General features: G+C 45.3%; 1 protein-coding gene across 2 annotated transcripts in view; it reads left to right on the top strand.

Annotated features, from left to right (window-relative positions):
- The window catches only part of usp43a (ubiquitin specific peptidase 43a), a 429,860-nt gene that overhangs the window by 368,037 nt on the left and 45,869 nt on the right, over window positions 1-15,954 (top strand). For both annotated transcript variants that reach the window (XM_070857604.1, XM_070857603.1), the window contains exon 8: window positions 15,690-15,801. In XM_070857604.1, the coding sequence (XP_070713705.1) occupies window positions 15,690-15,801 (112 nt within the window). The remainder of the gene's footprint in view (window positions 1-15,689; window positions 15,802-15,954) is intronic.

Genomic DNA, 15,954 nt, shown 5'->3' with positions numbered 1-15,954 from the left:
TCCTGGAGAAGCCCACAGCCCTGTCACGCATTGCCTGGGCGGTCATGGGGAACTTTATGTAGTCATTCCTCTGGGCATATAGTGTAGCAGTCACCTGCTGAATGCAGGTATGTGTTGCATGTTGAGAAATGGTGTACACATCCCCCAATTGTGGCCTGGAATGATCCAGATGCATAGAATGAAAGTGCAGCTGTAACCTTCACTTCAACTGACAAAGCAGTCCTCCTGACGCTTCTAGGGTGCAGGTCTGCTTTTATTAACTCACAGATCTCGTTTACAACTTCTTTGCAGAAACGCACCCTTCTCTCAGCCTGCAAGACTCAGGTGCAGGTATGAATGCCTGTCTCGATATACCCAATGTGGGTAAGGCCTCCTACCCATCATCCTACGTGCTCGGAGGTTCCTCAGGTGATGATGTATAATCAATCTTCTCCTTCGCAGCACCATTATGCAGAAAGCTTGCACGAGGTATGGCATTGTCAATATTGCCCCCGTAATTAAATTGTAGCTTTGCAAGAAGCTCAAAACAGCAGGACAAAGGACTCAAATCTTTCCTCCCTCTCTCTCCCCAAGGTCGACGCCCCAATATGGACCATACCCTGGTCTGCGCATGCGCAATAGGCTTGCTTAGAACGGGAAGCTAGGCATTCAATGAAGAAACGAATTCTAATGCAATTCTTTAATTTTTGATTTTTTTCAAAGTACTATCCCACCATCATCGGGTTCGAGGGTCGGCCAGCAGAATTGCTCCCTCGCCCAGACACGGGCTCGGCTTCCACTACCCACCCCCCCCACAACTCCAGGCTCCTTTTGAAGCTGCTGTATAGCCTAAGTGTTCTCATCCCTTGTGTTTGGCTTCCACCCCACCCCCCACCCCTAGGCTTCTTTTGAAGCCGAGCCCTGTGTTCTGGCGCGGGAGCGATTCTGCCGGTCAGCGCTCTGACCTTCAAGCCTGGTGAGGAGACGTTCGGTGGTGGTGTGGTACTTGGAAAAAAATCTAAAATTAAAGAATTGCATTAAACTTCCATTTTCTCCCTTTTGACTTTGAAAAAATTAAGCTTCATGATGCATATTCTTTGTCTTCTTGACTCCCTCCAAAACTTCACCTATAAACAGTGGCGTCTTTCTGTGCTGATTTTTTAATGTGCACTGGCTTTTCTTAAGTGCCCAGGAGATTTTTTGGGGAATGGTCACATACGCCATCCTAGGAAAAATGTAAATTGGCCAAACTTGCTTAAATGTGAAAAACTGGCGCAAAAAAATCCTAACCTAAAAAATCAGAACTAACTGAGTTACGCTGGCACAGAAACTTTGGGGAAACTTAGATATTTTAATTTACGCCAAAACAAAACGGTGCACGCCAAAAAAAGGTGCAGATAACTGGGGAAAATTGAGTCCGATGTATCTGTCGGCCCTGCCAATCCTGGTTGAATTATTTCTACACGTCCCGTGGGAAATGAGCCTGACTTTGGTCTTCCATGTCTCTTGGCTGAGAGCAGCTGATGCAGTAGAGAGCTGGGAATAGAGCCAGTGCTGCCAGTACTTGTAATTTATTCTCAAAACCTGCAATTTGCACACAGTTGTAAGTGCTTTGTTTCGCGCTGCAAATGTAAATGTTGCTTTCTATTTGCTTAACTTTCCTGCATGAATTATAACAAAGCATTATAATTATGTGCTGTTCACCCCTTTGATATCCTTAAGTACAGTGATATATTCCTCAAAATTAGAAGAGTAACTGTAAATGGAATACATTTTGGAAAAATGGATAAGAGCATTATTAAAATTGATGCTTTAAGTGGTATTTATTTTAAATTGTATTTATTTTGTTTCCACCAACTTTTGTGGATGCATATGGGGATTTGTCGTACTTCAATGCATTTCATGTGTTGTTTTCAGCATACAAACGATATCCTACCATTATTAGGCTGTAAACACTGGATCAGTCGCAAAATATGAGTACTCTGTCCAATTCTGGGCACCACACTTTAGGAAGGATGTGAAGGTCTTGGAGAAAGTGCAGAGCTGATGTACGAGAATGATTCCAGGAATGCGGACTTCAGTTATGTTGATAGACTGGAGAAGCTGGGGTTGTTCTCCTTGGAGCAGAGAAGTTTGAGTGCAGATTTGATAGAGGTGTTCAAAATCATGACGGATCTGGACAGAGTAGATAGAGAGAAACTGTTCCCATTAGCAGAAGGGTTGAGAACCAGAGGACACAGATTTAAGGTGATTGGCAAAAGAATAAAAGGCGATGTAAGAAAAATCTTTTTTATGCAGCGAGTGGTTGGGATCTGGAATGCACTGCCTGAAAGGGTGGTGGAGGCAGACTCAATCACGGCTTTCAAAAGGGAGTTGGATAAGTATCTGAAGGAAAAAAAATCGCAGGGCTACAGGGAAATGGCAGGGAGTGCGACTAGCTGAGAGTCAGTACCGGCTCAATGGGCCGAATGGTCTTCGGTGCTATAACCATTTTATGGTTCTATGATGGCTGTGAAGATCTTGGCTACCTGTTTCTTATTGCACTTTATAGTCATGGGACATTAACTGCAACACACATCGCCCTACAATGCACAGAGTGCTAAGTTCCCCAGTATCAAGCTGTGATGGGAAAGTGCAATTGTAGTTGTATATTTAGAACAGTAATACAATGATAAGGCCTTCACTGAACAGAATTTTTTCTTATTGGGAGGCATCGAACAACCTCAGCTCCAGCATAGTTCATCAGAGCATGCCACTAGCTCCTACAGTTTGCAGATTTTACATAATTATACAATATTTCACTGTATACCTTGTCGCTGTAAAACATTTGCATTCCCCTGCAGTATACCATATTATTTTAATCTTGCTGTCAGCCACATGCGTTTATTCAAGACTGGAAGCAAATAAGAATTACTCTGAGGTTGCTCTGAATGTGTCATGTTGCAGTGCACCTTCATTGAGACCATTTTTTTGTGTTATCCCTTTGCTAAATGATACTTTCAGAGCTGTCATACGAAGGTGGTCATTAGTGGTAAGACGTGGCTATTTTTAGTCCATTACCTATTTTCCCCACCCTGACCTGTTATTTAATAATTAAAAAATCCACCTTTAGGGAACATTCTGACTTGTCTATTTTTCAGTGCAGTGTATGAATTAATAATTGCTCCAGCCCCCTACTTTAAATAATTGAAGAACGTGGGGAATTAATTTTTTAGCATTTTGAACCTCTTAAAAATACATTTGTATTGCACCTTTTGAAATGTAATTGTTTTGGCAATGTAAAATACAAAGTCAAGCAATGATGATGGCAATTAGTACAGTGCATGTCAACGCATGGGGGAGGAGGGATTCTTCCTGTTGAGAACCTTAGTTGGAAAGTTTGCATAAATTGATAGATTTTCAGCTATTTTGAGAAGGCAAATTTCTGCCGGCTTAGAAACTCTACACAAAAAAACTCTCTTTTCTGCAAAGTCAAACCCTGCACCTGCTGTTCTTTGTCTTAACCCTCCAGGTTACACATGTGGGGAGGTTGTGGGGATTGTTTGGTGCAGTGGGGTATACCTTGGCCCTTCAGCTCACAGAACTTGATTCAAATCTAGCCCAGACTGATTGGTAGTGTTTGCATACATAACACACCCCATGTGTAAGAATTGCCACCAGGGGGCGCATCTGTGGGAGACCCAAGGGTCACCTGCACACCCTGGGCAAGCAGGTATAAAAGTCAGACTACCATGCTGCCTCCTCATTCCGGAGTCACAATAAAGAGACCAAGGTCACAACAGTTTGAGCTTAAGATCTACAGTCTTGTGGAGTTATTCTAAACGTAACAGGGTGAATGTCTTCTCTGTCTGCTGGATGTAAGGACCTATATGACCTATTTGGGCAGTCTGAATCCATTTCCTAGTAGGTTGAAAGCACAAAACTGCCACACATCACTTGCTAATTGACATGAAATTAGTCATCTCATTCACTGAGTCCACGAGATGGCTGGTATGCAGATATTACACTGATAAGGTGTCATGTTCTCTTCTGAGCTTAGGATAGAGGCAAGTTGCTGATGTACAGTGCATCAACCCAGAAAATTGCTGTTGCACATAAATATTGTTTGTGTCTGTCGACTTGTGTTGAAACGTCCAGTTCAGTGTAGGTTCACGTCAGAGAGTTTTTTTGGGGATGGATATATACTGCACTTACCAGTCTGAGACTGAAATCTGCAGCTCGGGTTTTAGCAAGGCAATACCTTGTTTAAGCTGCCTGTGTAATGTCATGTATTCAACTATTATTGTAACCCATTTATAAGCTGACCTAAGTTGTACACCTTGAGAACATTGACCACAAGGGCCGAACTTATGGAAGACACTCCTAACCTGGACTTTCAGGTATAAAGGGGGAAGCTCCACCCACCTTCATCACTTGAGGTCTTGGTAATAAAGGTAACTGGTCACAGAGTGACCTTCTCTCAAGAATGGGTCTCTTGTGCATTTATACTGTATAGTAAGGACATATCATTGGCGACGAGAAACTGGGATTTAAACCACGCGAGCATGGCCACTAGCAGCACAGAAGAGAGGTACTGTGTTGGTGATGATTGGGGCGACTTTATTGAGAGACTACAGCAAAGTTTTGTCACTAAGGAATGGTTGGGACAGGATTCAGCCGACAAACGCAGGGCTCATCTCCTGATGATTTGTGGATCCAGAATGTACTCCCTGATGAAGGACCTTCTAGCGCCAGAGAAGCCAGCAGACAAGACGTTCGACGAGCTCAGTAAGTTGATCGTGGAACACCATAAACCGACAAGCAGCATGCACATGGCGAGACACCGGTTTTACACGCACCGGCGGCGAGAAGGACAAAGCGTTCCTGACTTCGTGGCAGATCTTCGGCGACTGACGAGCCTATATAAGTTCCCAGATGCATGCAGAGTGGAAATGCTGCAAGACTTTTTTATTGAGGGCATCGGGCATGCTGGGGTTTTCAGGAAACTGATTGAGACCAAAGACTTGACCTTGGAAGCGGTGGCCCTGATAGCTCAGACATTTATCTCAGGGGAGGAAGAGACCAGAATGATGTTTGACAAAAATCTTGGCTCCAATGCAGCAAACGACCAGGGAGTCAACATTGTTAACGCGGCAGACAAGGGCAATCGGACATGCCCGAGCATGTAGTCGAACCCAAAGGGGGAATTCAACAGAGACACTGGCTAGCTGAACGGTGATTCATGCCATCGCAATGGACAATGCGATCAGTAATGGGGCCATCAACACCTGTTAATGGTGTGCTTAAGGATAGTTACAGAGACAGTCAGAGACGCTCGACTGGTAATGGACCTTTTGTTTCCAACAACGGGGCCTCCAGCTCATGCTGGAAGTGTGGAGGCAAACACCCAGCCAGAGCTTGCAGGTATCAGCAATATTCCTGCAGAAACTGCAACGTCAGCGGTCACTTGACGCGTATGTGCAGGAAGCCTGCAGCCAGGTTGATGTACGAGGAGGATGGGCCCGATGTAAGCCCTATGAGGCCAAATGAATACTGGGGGTAATCGCTGGAAGCTGAAGTTCAGCGAGTTCATGTGGAGCACATATACAGTTCATACACCAGGATGCCACTGATAATGATGAAAGTGCTCCTCAATGGCATCCCAGTATTAATGGAGCTAGACACGGGGGCCAGCTAGTCCCTGATGACTATCAAACAGTTCGAAAGGTTGTGGTTGTTCAAGGCTAGGAGGCCAAAATTATTGCCGATTGACGCACAGCTACGGACATACACAAAGGAGATCATTCTGGTTCTCGACAGCGCCATGTTAGTCGTGACCCACAAAGATTCGGAGAACAGGTTGCCACTCTGGATTGTCCCGGGGGATGGTCCCGCACTACTGGGGAGGAGTTGGCTTGCTGTCATGAACTGGAAATGGGGCGATGTTAATGCAATTTCTTCTGTGTAGCGAGTATCATGCTCACAGGTCCTGGACAAATTTGACTCATTATTTCTACCCGGCATTGGCACTTTCATGGGGGCCAAGGTAGTGATTCACATAAACCCGGATGACAGGCCATTACACCAGAAGGCCAGAGCGGTGCCGTACGTGATGCGGGAATAGATAGAATGAGAATTGGACTGCCTGCTGAGGGAAGGCATCATCTCGCCAGTCGAATTCAGTGACTGGGCGAGCTAGATCGTGCCAGTGCTCAAGGCGGATGGGCCAGTCAGGATATGTGGTGATTACAAGGCCACCATCAATCGGGTGTCACTCCAAGACCAATACCTGCTACCGATAACGGAGGACCTCTTTGCGACGTTATCCGGTGGCAAACTTTTTTAAAAATTGGACCTGACCTCAGCTTACATGACCCAGGAGCTGGCGAGTGAGTCGAAGAAGCTGACCACCATCACGACACACGAGGGGTTGTTTGAGTATAACAGATGTCTGTTCAGGATTCATTCGGCCACTGTGATCTTTCAGCGAAATATGGAAAGCCACCTCGAGTCGATTCCAAGGTCAGTGGTTTTTCAAAACGACATTCTCATCACAGATCGCGATACTGAAGAACTCCTCCACAACCTGGAGGAGGTGCTACGCAGACTGGACCGGGTAGGGCTGCGACTGAAAAAGGTGAAGTGCGTCTTCTTGGCTCCAGAGGTAGAATTCCTGGGGATGAGGGTAGCAGCAGACAGGATCAGACCTGCTGCCTCCAAAATGGAAGCGATCCAGAGAGCACCCAGACCCCGTAACACGATGGAGCTGCGTTCGTTCCTGGGGCTCCTGAACTATTTTTGTAATTTTCTTCCCAAATTGAGCATGCTGTTAGAGCCGCTACACATGCTCCTACGCAAAGGTCGCGATTGGGTCTGGGAGGACAGCCAGGAAAGGGCTTTTGATAGAGCACGCAATCTCCATTATGCTCCAACAAACTGTTAACGTTATATGACCCATGTAAGAAACTTGTTTTAACGTGTGATGCGTCGTCCTATGGGGTCGGGTGTGTGTGTTGCAGCATGTGAATGCCAATGGTGAGTTACAGCCGGTAGCTTATGCCTCCAGAAGTCTGTCCCAGGCAGAAAGAGGCTACGGGATGGTAGAAAATGAAGCGCTAGCATGTGTATATGCAGTTTAAAAAAATACACCAGTACCTGTTTGGCAGGAAATTTGAGCTGGAGACAGATCACAAACCTCTAACGTCCCTTTTGGCCGACAACAAGGCCATAAATGCGAATGCATTGGCCTGCATACAGAAGTGGGCACTCAACGTTAGCCGCCTATGACTACACAATTCGGCAGAGACCGGGCACTGAAAACTGCGCCGATGCACTCAGCAGGCTCCCACTAGCCACCACTGAGGGGGCTACTGAGCATGATGCTGAGATGGTCATGGCTGTTGAAGCTTTCAAAAGCGAAGGCTCACCTGTGACAGCCCGTCAGATTAAAGTCTGGACAAATAAAGACCCGCTACTGTCCTTAGTTAAGAAATGTGTCCTGAATGGGGACTGGGCAGCCACGTACGGGGCATGCCCTAAGGAATTTAAACCATTTCATAGGCGCAAGGATGAACTCTTGATTCAGGCCGATTGCCTACTGTGGGGAAACCGAGTAGTTATACCCCAGATGGGCAGAGAGGTGTTTATCAGAGAACTTCACAATGAGCACCCGGGCATTGTCATGATGAAGGCAATTGCCAGGTCACACGTTTGGTGGCCAGGGATTGATGCAGATCTGGAACTTTGTGTTCACAGGTGCAACACGTGTGCTCAGCTGGGCAACGCACCCAGGGAAGCCCCCCTTTGTCCCTGGTCCTGGCCCGCCAAGCCATGGTCACGCATCCATGTGGACAACGCAGGTCCTTTCATGGGAAAAATGTTTTTGGTTGTAGTAGACGCCTACTCCAAATGGATTGAGTGTGCCATTTTAAATTCAAGCATATCGTCTGCCACGGTTGAAAACGTATGGGCAATGTTCGCCGCCCATGGTCTACTGGATGTCTTGGTCAGCGACAATGGCCAGTGCTTCACAAACACGGAATTCCAGGACTTCATGGCAGGCAATGGAATCAACCATGTCAGAATGGCACCGTTCAAGCCGGCCTCAAACGGCCAGGCGGAACGAGCAGTGCAGATAATCAAACAGGGAATGTTCAGAATCCAAGGGGGTTCTCTACAAAGCCGCTTATCACGCCTCCTGTTGGCCAATAGATCCCGACCACATTTGCTCACAGGGGTTCCGCCCGCAGAGCTGCTAATGAAAAGGATGCTCAAAACCAGGTTATCCCTTATACACCCCACCATGAAAGAAATTGTTGAGAGCAGGCGTCAGTCACAATGTGACTACCATGACAGGAATGTGAGGGCGCGATGTATTGATGTCAATTACCCTGTTTTTGTCCTTAATTACACTGCAGGGCCCAAATGGCTCGCAGGCACTGTGATTACCAAAAAGGGGAATAGGGTTTTGGTAGTTTAATTTACCAATGGACAAATCTGCCGCAAACACGTGGATCAAACTAAAAGGAGGATCAGCAACCCCATAGAAGAAGCAGAGGAAGAACACGATGTAGAGTTCACTCCACCACAGGTGACCGAACACCGGACCAAGTGGAGGAGAGCCCAGTCACTGTGGGCAGTCCGGACAGGTCTGAGGCACCGCAAACAGCAGACACTCAGGCCAGCGCCCATCAACCGGAGCCCCAACTCAGGCGCTCTACAAGGGAGCGTAAACCACCAGAGAGACTTAACCTGTGATCAAATAAGACTTTTGGGGGGGCGAGGTGATGTCATGTATTCAACTATCATTGTAACCCATGTATAAACTGACCTAAGTTGTACACCTTGAGAACATTGACCACAAGAGCTGAACTTGTGGGAGCCATTCCTAGCCTGGACTTTCAGGTATAAAAGGGGAAGCTCCACCCACCTTCATCACTTGAGGTCTTGGTAATAAAGGTAACTGGTCAGAGTGACTTTCTCTCAAGTATGGGCCTCGTGTGCATTTATACTGTATAGTAAGGACGCATCATATAAAATTTGAATTCTGCTGTCCAGGAAGGGTAATTCCACATGTGGACAGAGCTCCTTGTTATAATTTTTGGCTTTATCCAGATATTTGTCTCGTACTCACCACCAAAAGCCACTCTCATAAGTGTGTCTTTATGAACGAAAGAATGGCTTCATATGGACAATATCTGGTAATAAATCATCATCATCATAGGCAGTCCCTCAAAATCGAGGAAGAATTGCTTCCACTCTAAAAATGACTTTTGAGATGACTGAACAGTCCAATACGGGAATTACAGTCTCTGTCACAGGTGGGACAGACAGTGGTTGAAGGAAAGGGTGGGTGGGATCGGTTTGCCGCACACTCCTTCTGCTGCCTGCGCTTGGCTTCTGCATGCTCTCGGCGATGACAGTGCCCAAGGGTCAAACAAAAAACCTTGTTTTTGCACATAACTCTCTGAATTGGCACAAACCCCTTATATTTTTCCTTGCCTTCAGAAGAATAAACACCATGCCCATGCGACTGAGGCTAAAAACTAGTTTATTAAAAGTAACAATTGAACAATAGCAGAAATGAATACAGCAGATTTAACTTAATTATTGTTTTTTTTTTAAACTTGTACCTCTTCATGTACAAAAATGGAATACTTTGTTAAAGTTAGACTGGCCCAACATCTGTAACATAACTCAGCTGTGAGTTTTCATCTACCAACGTAGAATTTGCAGACTCTGCTTTGGTGGGCCCAAAACTACTGGAGCTGGGAGCATGCTGCCTGGGATATACTTCTCATACTCAAGTTCAAAAGTGGCATACAGAAAATCAAAAGGTGACTTCTGTAGTTGAACAACTCAAAGAATTTTTTGAACTTCACGCACCCTAAATTGTATTGTAGGTGCACTTTTATTGTTTCAGCCTTGCTACTGTTCCTCTCTGAGATGCAACTTTCATGGCAGTTCTCTACTTGAATCTCCGCAACTAGCCCAATGAAGGTGCAAAAACCAACAGCTAAATCCTAACTGAGCTATGTAATGCCCATCAACAGGTCATTCACCCGCTCCTTTGACTTCTGCTATCTAGCCTTCCCTACCACTCATCTCGCATGATTTCCAGTTCTGTGATGGCTTTTTGCCTTTGCTTGCTGGTGTAGTATTAAACGTTATTTTCATAATCATTGAGTTCTTGCTCCTTCCCATAGTGGAAAATTACTTTTGTCAGATTTTCCCCAAACTAGAAGTGATAGAAAACAGTCAGCCGAGAGATCTAAGTCTGAAAGAAGCTCGAGTTAGTTGCACAATATTCTTGAATGTAGAAGAACTCTGCCTATCCGTGCTTCTTTGTGGTTCAGTACATGCCTCACTACAAGAGACTTACTTGTACTAACTTTAAAGAAAATCAGCATGAAAACATGTTGAAAGCATTCAATATGGTAGTTGACATGAAGTTAATGAAGGTTTTTTGGAAGCACCAATATTTCAAAGCAAAAACAGCAGGAGAAATAAAAACCCATTAAAGTAGCTCTTTAAAACTCGTGCTTTGTAATTTACTGGGCCCCTTAAGGATCAGAATTGCATTCTGTGAGGGCATGTATTCACCTGCCTTTGCCAGCAGCACCTAAGAGCTAAGGTTTGTTTGAATGGCCGATGTACAGTGTGTAGAATTTGAAAATTATGAGTGCATTGAGACAATGGCCTGGTTTTAAACAACCAGCTTGTGCTTCTGAAAGCTGGATTTATGTTTTGTGTGCGCGTGGTGTTAACTCTTTCCATGAACACTGCAATACCGTAATAGTGTAGGAACAATGTATTAGATTTAGGCACAATTTAAATTAATTTCTCATCAGTTTAGGAATGCTGGAAATTATCAGCAACTCTGTCTAGCTGTAGGTAAACAGCTCTTTCCCAGAATATAAAGTGATTTTACTGAATAAAATTCTCTCAAAACTTTCTTTTGGACAGTCCTTTGCTGAGTTTGGAAAGAAAGAAAGTTAGTTAGCCTACTCTTCGAATAGTGTCTTGGGATATTTTACATCCACCTGAGCAAGCCAAGGGTGCCTCAGCTAAATGTCTCATTTAAAAATTTAACACAGATAATGTGGCACTCCCTCTACATTGCACTGAAGCGTCAGCCCAGATTTTGTGCTCAGGGTTTTCATCCATGGCCTTTTGACTCAGGACGCGAGTCCAAGGATCTATCCTGTGTCCCCTCCTATTTCTCATCTACATGCTTCCCCTTAGTGACATCGTCCAAAAACACAGCATCAGTTTCCACATGTCCGCTGACGACACCCAGCTCCACCTCACCACCACCTCTCTCGACCCCTCCACTGCCTCTTCATTGTCAGAGTCCTTGTCCGACATCCACTCCTCAGTGAGCAGAAATTTCCTCCAACTAAATATTTGGAAGAACTATGTCATTGCCTTCGGTCCCCACCACAAACTCCATTCCCTAGCCACCGACTCAATTCCTCTCCCTGGCAGCTGTCTGAGGTTGACACAGACTGTTTGCAACCTTGGTGTTTTGTACTTGGTCCCGAGATGAGCTTCCGACAACATATCCACAGCATAACTAAGATCGCCTATTTCCACTTCCGTAACATTGCCCATCTCAGCCCCTGCCTCAGCTGATCTGCTGCTGAAACCCTCATCCGCCTTTGATACCTCCAGACTTGACTATTCCAAAACAATTCTGGCCAACCTCCCACTTTCTACCCTCCATAAACTTGAGATCATCCAAAACTCTGCTGCCAGTGTCCTAGCTCACACTAAGTCTCCTTCACCCATTTCCCCTCTGCTTGCTGAATTACATTGGCTTCCGGTTAATCAACGCCTCGATTTTAAAATTCTCATCCTTGTTTTCAAATCTTTCCATTGCCTCACCCCTCCATTTCTCTCTAACCTCCTCCAGCCTCACAACTGCTCGAAATATCTACGCTGCTCTAACTTTACCCTCTTGGGCATGCCTGAATTTAATCACTCCACCATTGGTGGCCGTGCCTTCAGCTGCCAAGCTCAGGAATTCCCTTCCTAAAGCACTCCACCTCTCTTTTGCTTCATTAAGACCAAGTCCGCCCTAATATCTGCTTTGTTTGATAATGCTCCTGTGAAGTGCCTTGGAACATTTTGCTACATTAAAGTCGCTATATAAATACAAGTAGTTGTTTTTATTTATAGCACTGGTTCTTACACCAGTACTGAGTGATGGTATGCTAGTCTTTAAGGTTTTATAGCGCTTTGAAACTGGCAGCGATGTTCAAACTTGTAGAAACCAACAGGTGCCAGTTGGATTGCATGTTGCTTTGACGATCTGTCCCTCAGGCCAAGCACCTTTTCTGCCACTAGATGTCACTATGTTCTTTGGTGCTGGCGATATTTGTCACCAAATTGTCTACTAGGTGATTTAGTATAGTATTAGGCAGTCCCTTGTATCGAAGATGACTCGCTTCCACACCAAAAAGGGATGAGTTCACAGGTGTTTCAATGAGGGGCCTGACAATCTAGGTCCTGAACTACATATTGAAGGGTGGAAGATGCCTGTGCATGGATTCTTTTAAAGCGGGGTGGCCGTTGCACATCAGCCACCACACAGGCTTGACCGAGCTAGGTCTTGATCCAGTGGCAAGGGTTAACCAAGACGACTGGAGACCAAGCTCTGCTGCACGGACCTAGTGCGCACACATATCACAGTTTGGGCTGGCCCGTGCTGCCCCTGGGCCCTCGCCTCTCCTGGACCCCGATCACGACGCTCCTGGGCCCCGATCTCTCGCCGCTCCTCCGCCCTCATCAAAAATGGAGTGGTCAGTAACAGGACATCAATTAGTCTCCTCTTATCTTGGAGATATCAAATATCGACACACTTATTTGAAATATCAAAATATTAAACTCCAGCCTAGTTGAAGGGTTATTAACATCAGCAGAAACAAACGGCAACTAACAGAATGAACACCGTTTAGTAGGATGGGAATAACAGCAGCAGTAACAGTAGAATCCAAACCCTGCAGTCACTTGTGAACTCGATGGTGTCTCAACAGGTTGTATGACTGAGTGAATCCCATCCCCCACATTGAGAGCAGGTGAACGGCCTCTCCCCAGTGTGAACTCTCTGGTGTGTCAGCAGGTTGTATGACTGAGTGAATCCCTTTCCACACATGATGCAGGTGAACGGCCTCTCCCTGGTGTGACTGCATCGATGAATTTCCAGGTCAGTGTGCTTGAGGGTTTGATTCTGAGTCGGCCTATCAGGTATTAGAAAGGGAGGATTTGCAGACGGGAAACTCAAACTAAACATCATGTCAAGATCTGACAGAGTCACTCAATTCCTGAGGATCTGAATATCGTCGGCCTTTGAATGTGGAAGGAGAAATATTTGTCTGTTCTGCCTGGGAAAAGATTTCAAACATCACTGTTACTGGAAAAGCACCAAGACACACACACCTGAGTGAGAGTGTTCCAATGGACTGCCCGTGAAAAGAGCTTCAAGCAGTTACACAGCCTGAAAAAACATCGCACCATTCACACCAGGGAGAAACCATACACATGTTCTGTGCATGGACGAGGCTTCAACTGATCATCCAACCTGGAGAGACACGAGGACACCCGCACCACGGAGAAACCGTGGGAATGTGGGGACTGGGAAGGGATTCAATTCCCCGTCTGACCTAGGTGATTTAATGGCCATGCAGAAATCCATTCAGGAGTCGAGAAGGATTTTAGCACCAACTAAGTTTAGTTATATGAATTATGTTGAATTAACAAATGTACATAAGCATGGAGTCAGTTTTTAATCTATAATCTGAGAACATCCAGCTCTACCTCTCTCACTGGCACCACCCATGACTCCTGACCAGTTGTCGTTATTTGCCGGCCATAAAATCGTGAATGTGCCAAAACTTATTCTAATTGAACATCCGCAAGATTGAAGCCATTCAAATTCGGCTCCTGACCAAAACTTGGATCCCTTGTCTCTCGTTCTATCCCTCTTGCAGCTGCTTGCTCAGGATGATTCAGACAGTTCACAACCTAGCTGCTCTATTCAATCCTGAGCTGAGCTTCAAACCTCACATCTGATCCAACACCAAGACTGCCTCGTTCCACCTCTGCAACATCCAGCTTTACCTCACTCCAATTGCTGCTGATGCACCAGCACATTTTTGTTATCTCCAGACCCATTTTTTCCCCCAACTTTCCCTCCCTCCCCCCCCCCCCCTCCCCCCTTCACGTCCCCATCGGTAGCAGGGCCATCGAGCACCTCAGCCTACTCTCGGGACCTCCTTCCCTAAACTTTTCCTCCTTGTATCTGCTCTTTCTGCCGTTTAAACCTCCCACAAAACCTATTTTTGTGACCAAGCTTTTGGTCACCTCTCCTTCCATTATTGCTTTGTATCTTGTTCTCTTCTGTGAAAAGCCTTGGGATGCTTTACCACATTAAAAGGACTATATAAAGATAAGTTGTTACAAATCCATGATCCAGAAGTGAAAGGCCAAAATTGAATCCGCTCAGTCCTACACGGTTTTTTGAATGCCTTTTTGAGATGCAAAACTGCATTTTGTAATTCAAAGATCTTTAGTGAAGCATTAAATTAACTCACGGTATTTTCCTTTATCAATTAAACTTCCTCAGTTTGAATAAAAGTCACAGTATTCAAATTATTGATTTATCATTAGTTTGGGATCTATGCCCCACACACAGCACTAAATGGCATTTGCTATCACTGATGATTTCTAGTGATTTTGTATAGAGGTTTCAATACCTCTTAATTGACAAAAATGCTTTCACAAAACTTACAAACTGCAAGAATAGTTCAGCCATTTATATTTTGGTATTCAGTTCAACTCCCCAACTGAAGAACTTACTTGGGTGTGGATTGTCACTTCGTGGATAAATTTACCAACCTCTAATACATTGTGTTTTCTGTGAAGGGTGGGGGGTGTAATGTATGCACCTGTGAGTATGCTCACAGGTTTGAGGGGAGCGAGTAAATTGGAGGGCCTCTTCATAGGACTGATCCTGGGCCTGGCCAAGGTGGCCATTAACCGGTCCAGGGAGGAAGGGGTCGTTCAGCCCGACTGCCTGCCTCTTTTCCGCGGTTACGTTCGCGCCAGGGTGTCCCTGGAGATGGAGCACACAGTGTCCACCGGTACGCTCGTGGCCATCTGCAAGAGGAGGGCACCGGAGGGACTGGAGTGCATCATGACCCCCGGGAACCAAATTTTAATTTGATTTAAGTTTCCGCAAAAGTTTATTTTGAAATTTGTGGGTTCTAGTGTCCTTGCCAAAAGGGGGCACTTGATTTTACGTTTCTACTAAAATAGTTGTAGAGCTGTTGAATTGCGAGTGGCTTAACCAGTCACGTGACGTTCACAAGACTCAATAAAACCCCAATCAGTTGGGTCGAGGTCATCCACGATGAGGTATGCAGTTGTGAGCCTAGTGGATGAACTGGTAATGTGTAGTGTGATTGTTAAACCTTTGTTAATAAACCAATTAGTTCTTAATAGTAATGTCTTAAGCAAAGAACCCATGAAGCAAATACATTACAGTGGAGGGGGGTGGGGAGGGGAATCTCTCTTACAACAACAAAACCCACTGTGGTGATACCCACTGTTGCTTGAATAGAGTTGATAAACATTTAATGCATGTTTAGCTTGATGAAACTGTACAGCCTGATCAATACCCATCAGTCAATTAGACTTTTAAGTGAGTAATGTTATGTTGATCATCTTAGGTTTGGCCCACCGTTTTTGGTGAGGGAAGATCGATCGTTGACCTGGGATCAGCTACAGCACTGCATCCTGAACAAAATGTGCTATCTGATGAGAAATGAGACCCATTCACAGGTCAGTGGAGTTGAATGTAAATTAGGAAACACGCAACTTCTGAAGTCGTTCAGTCAAGAAAGCGACCAAAGATAGATATAACACAAGTCTAGACTAAGCTGGTAGTATTCCATTCAACTTAACACAACAGGGGCACTGTTATTTTCTGGTATT

This window comes from Pristiophorus japonicus, chromosome 16, assembly GCF_044704955.1.
Source record: "Pristiophorus japonicus isolate sPriJap1 chromosome 16, sPriJap1.hap1, whole genome shotgun sequence".
Classification (NCBI taxonomy): Eukaryota; Metazoa; Chordata; class Chondrichthyes; family Pristiophoridae; genus Pristiophorus; species Pristiophorus japonicus.
This window is presented reverse-complemented; position numbering and strand designations above follow the sequence as displayed.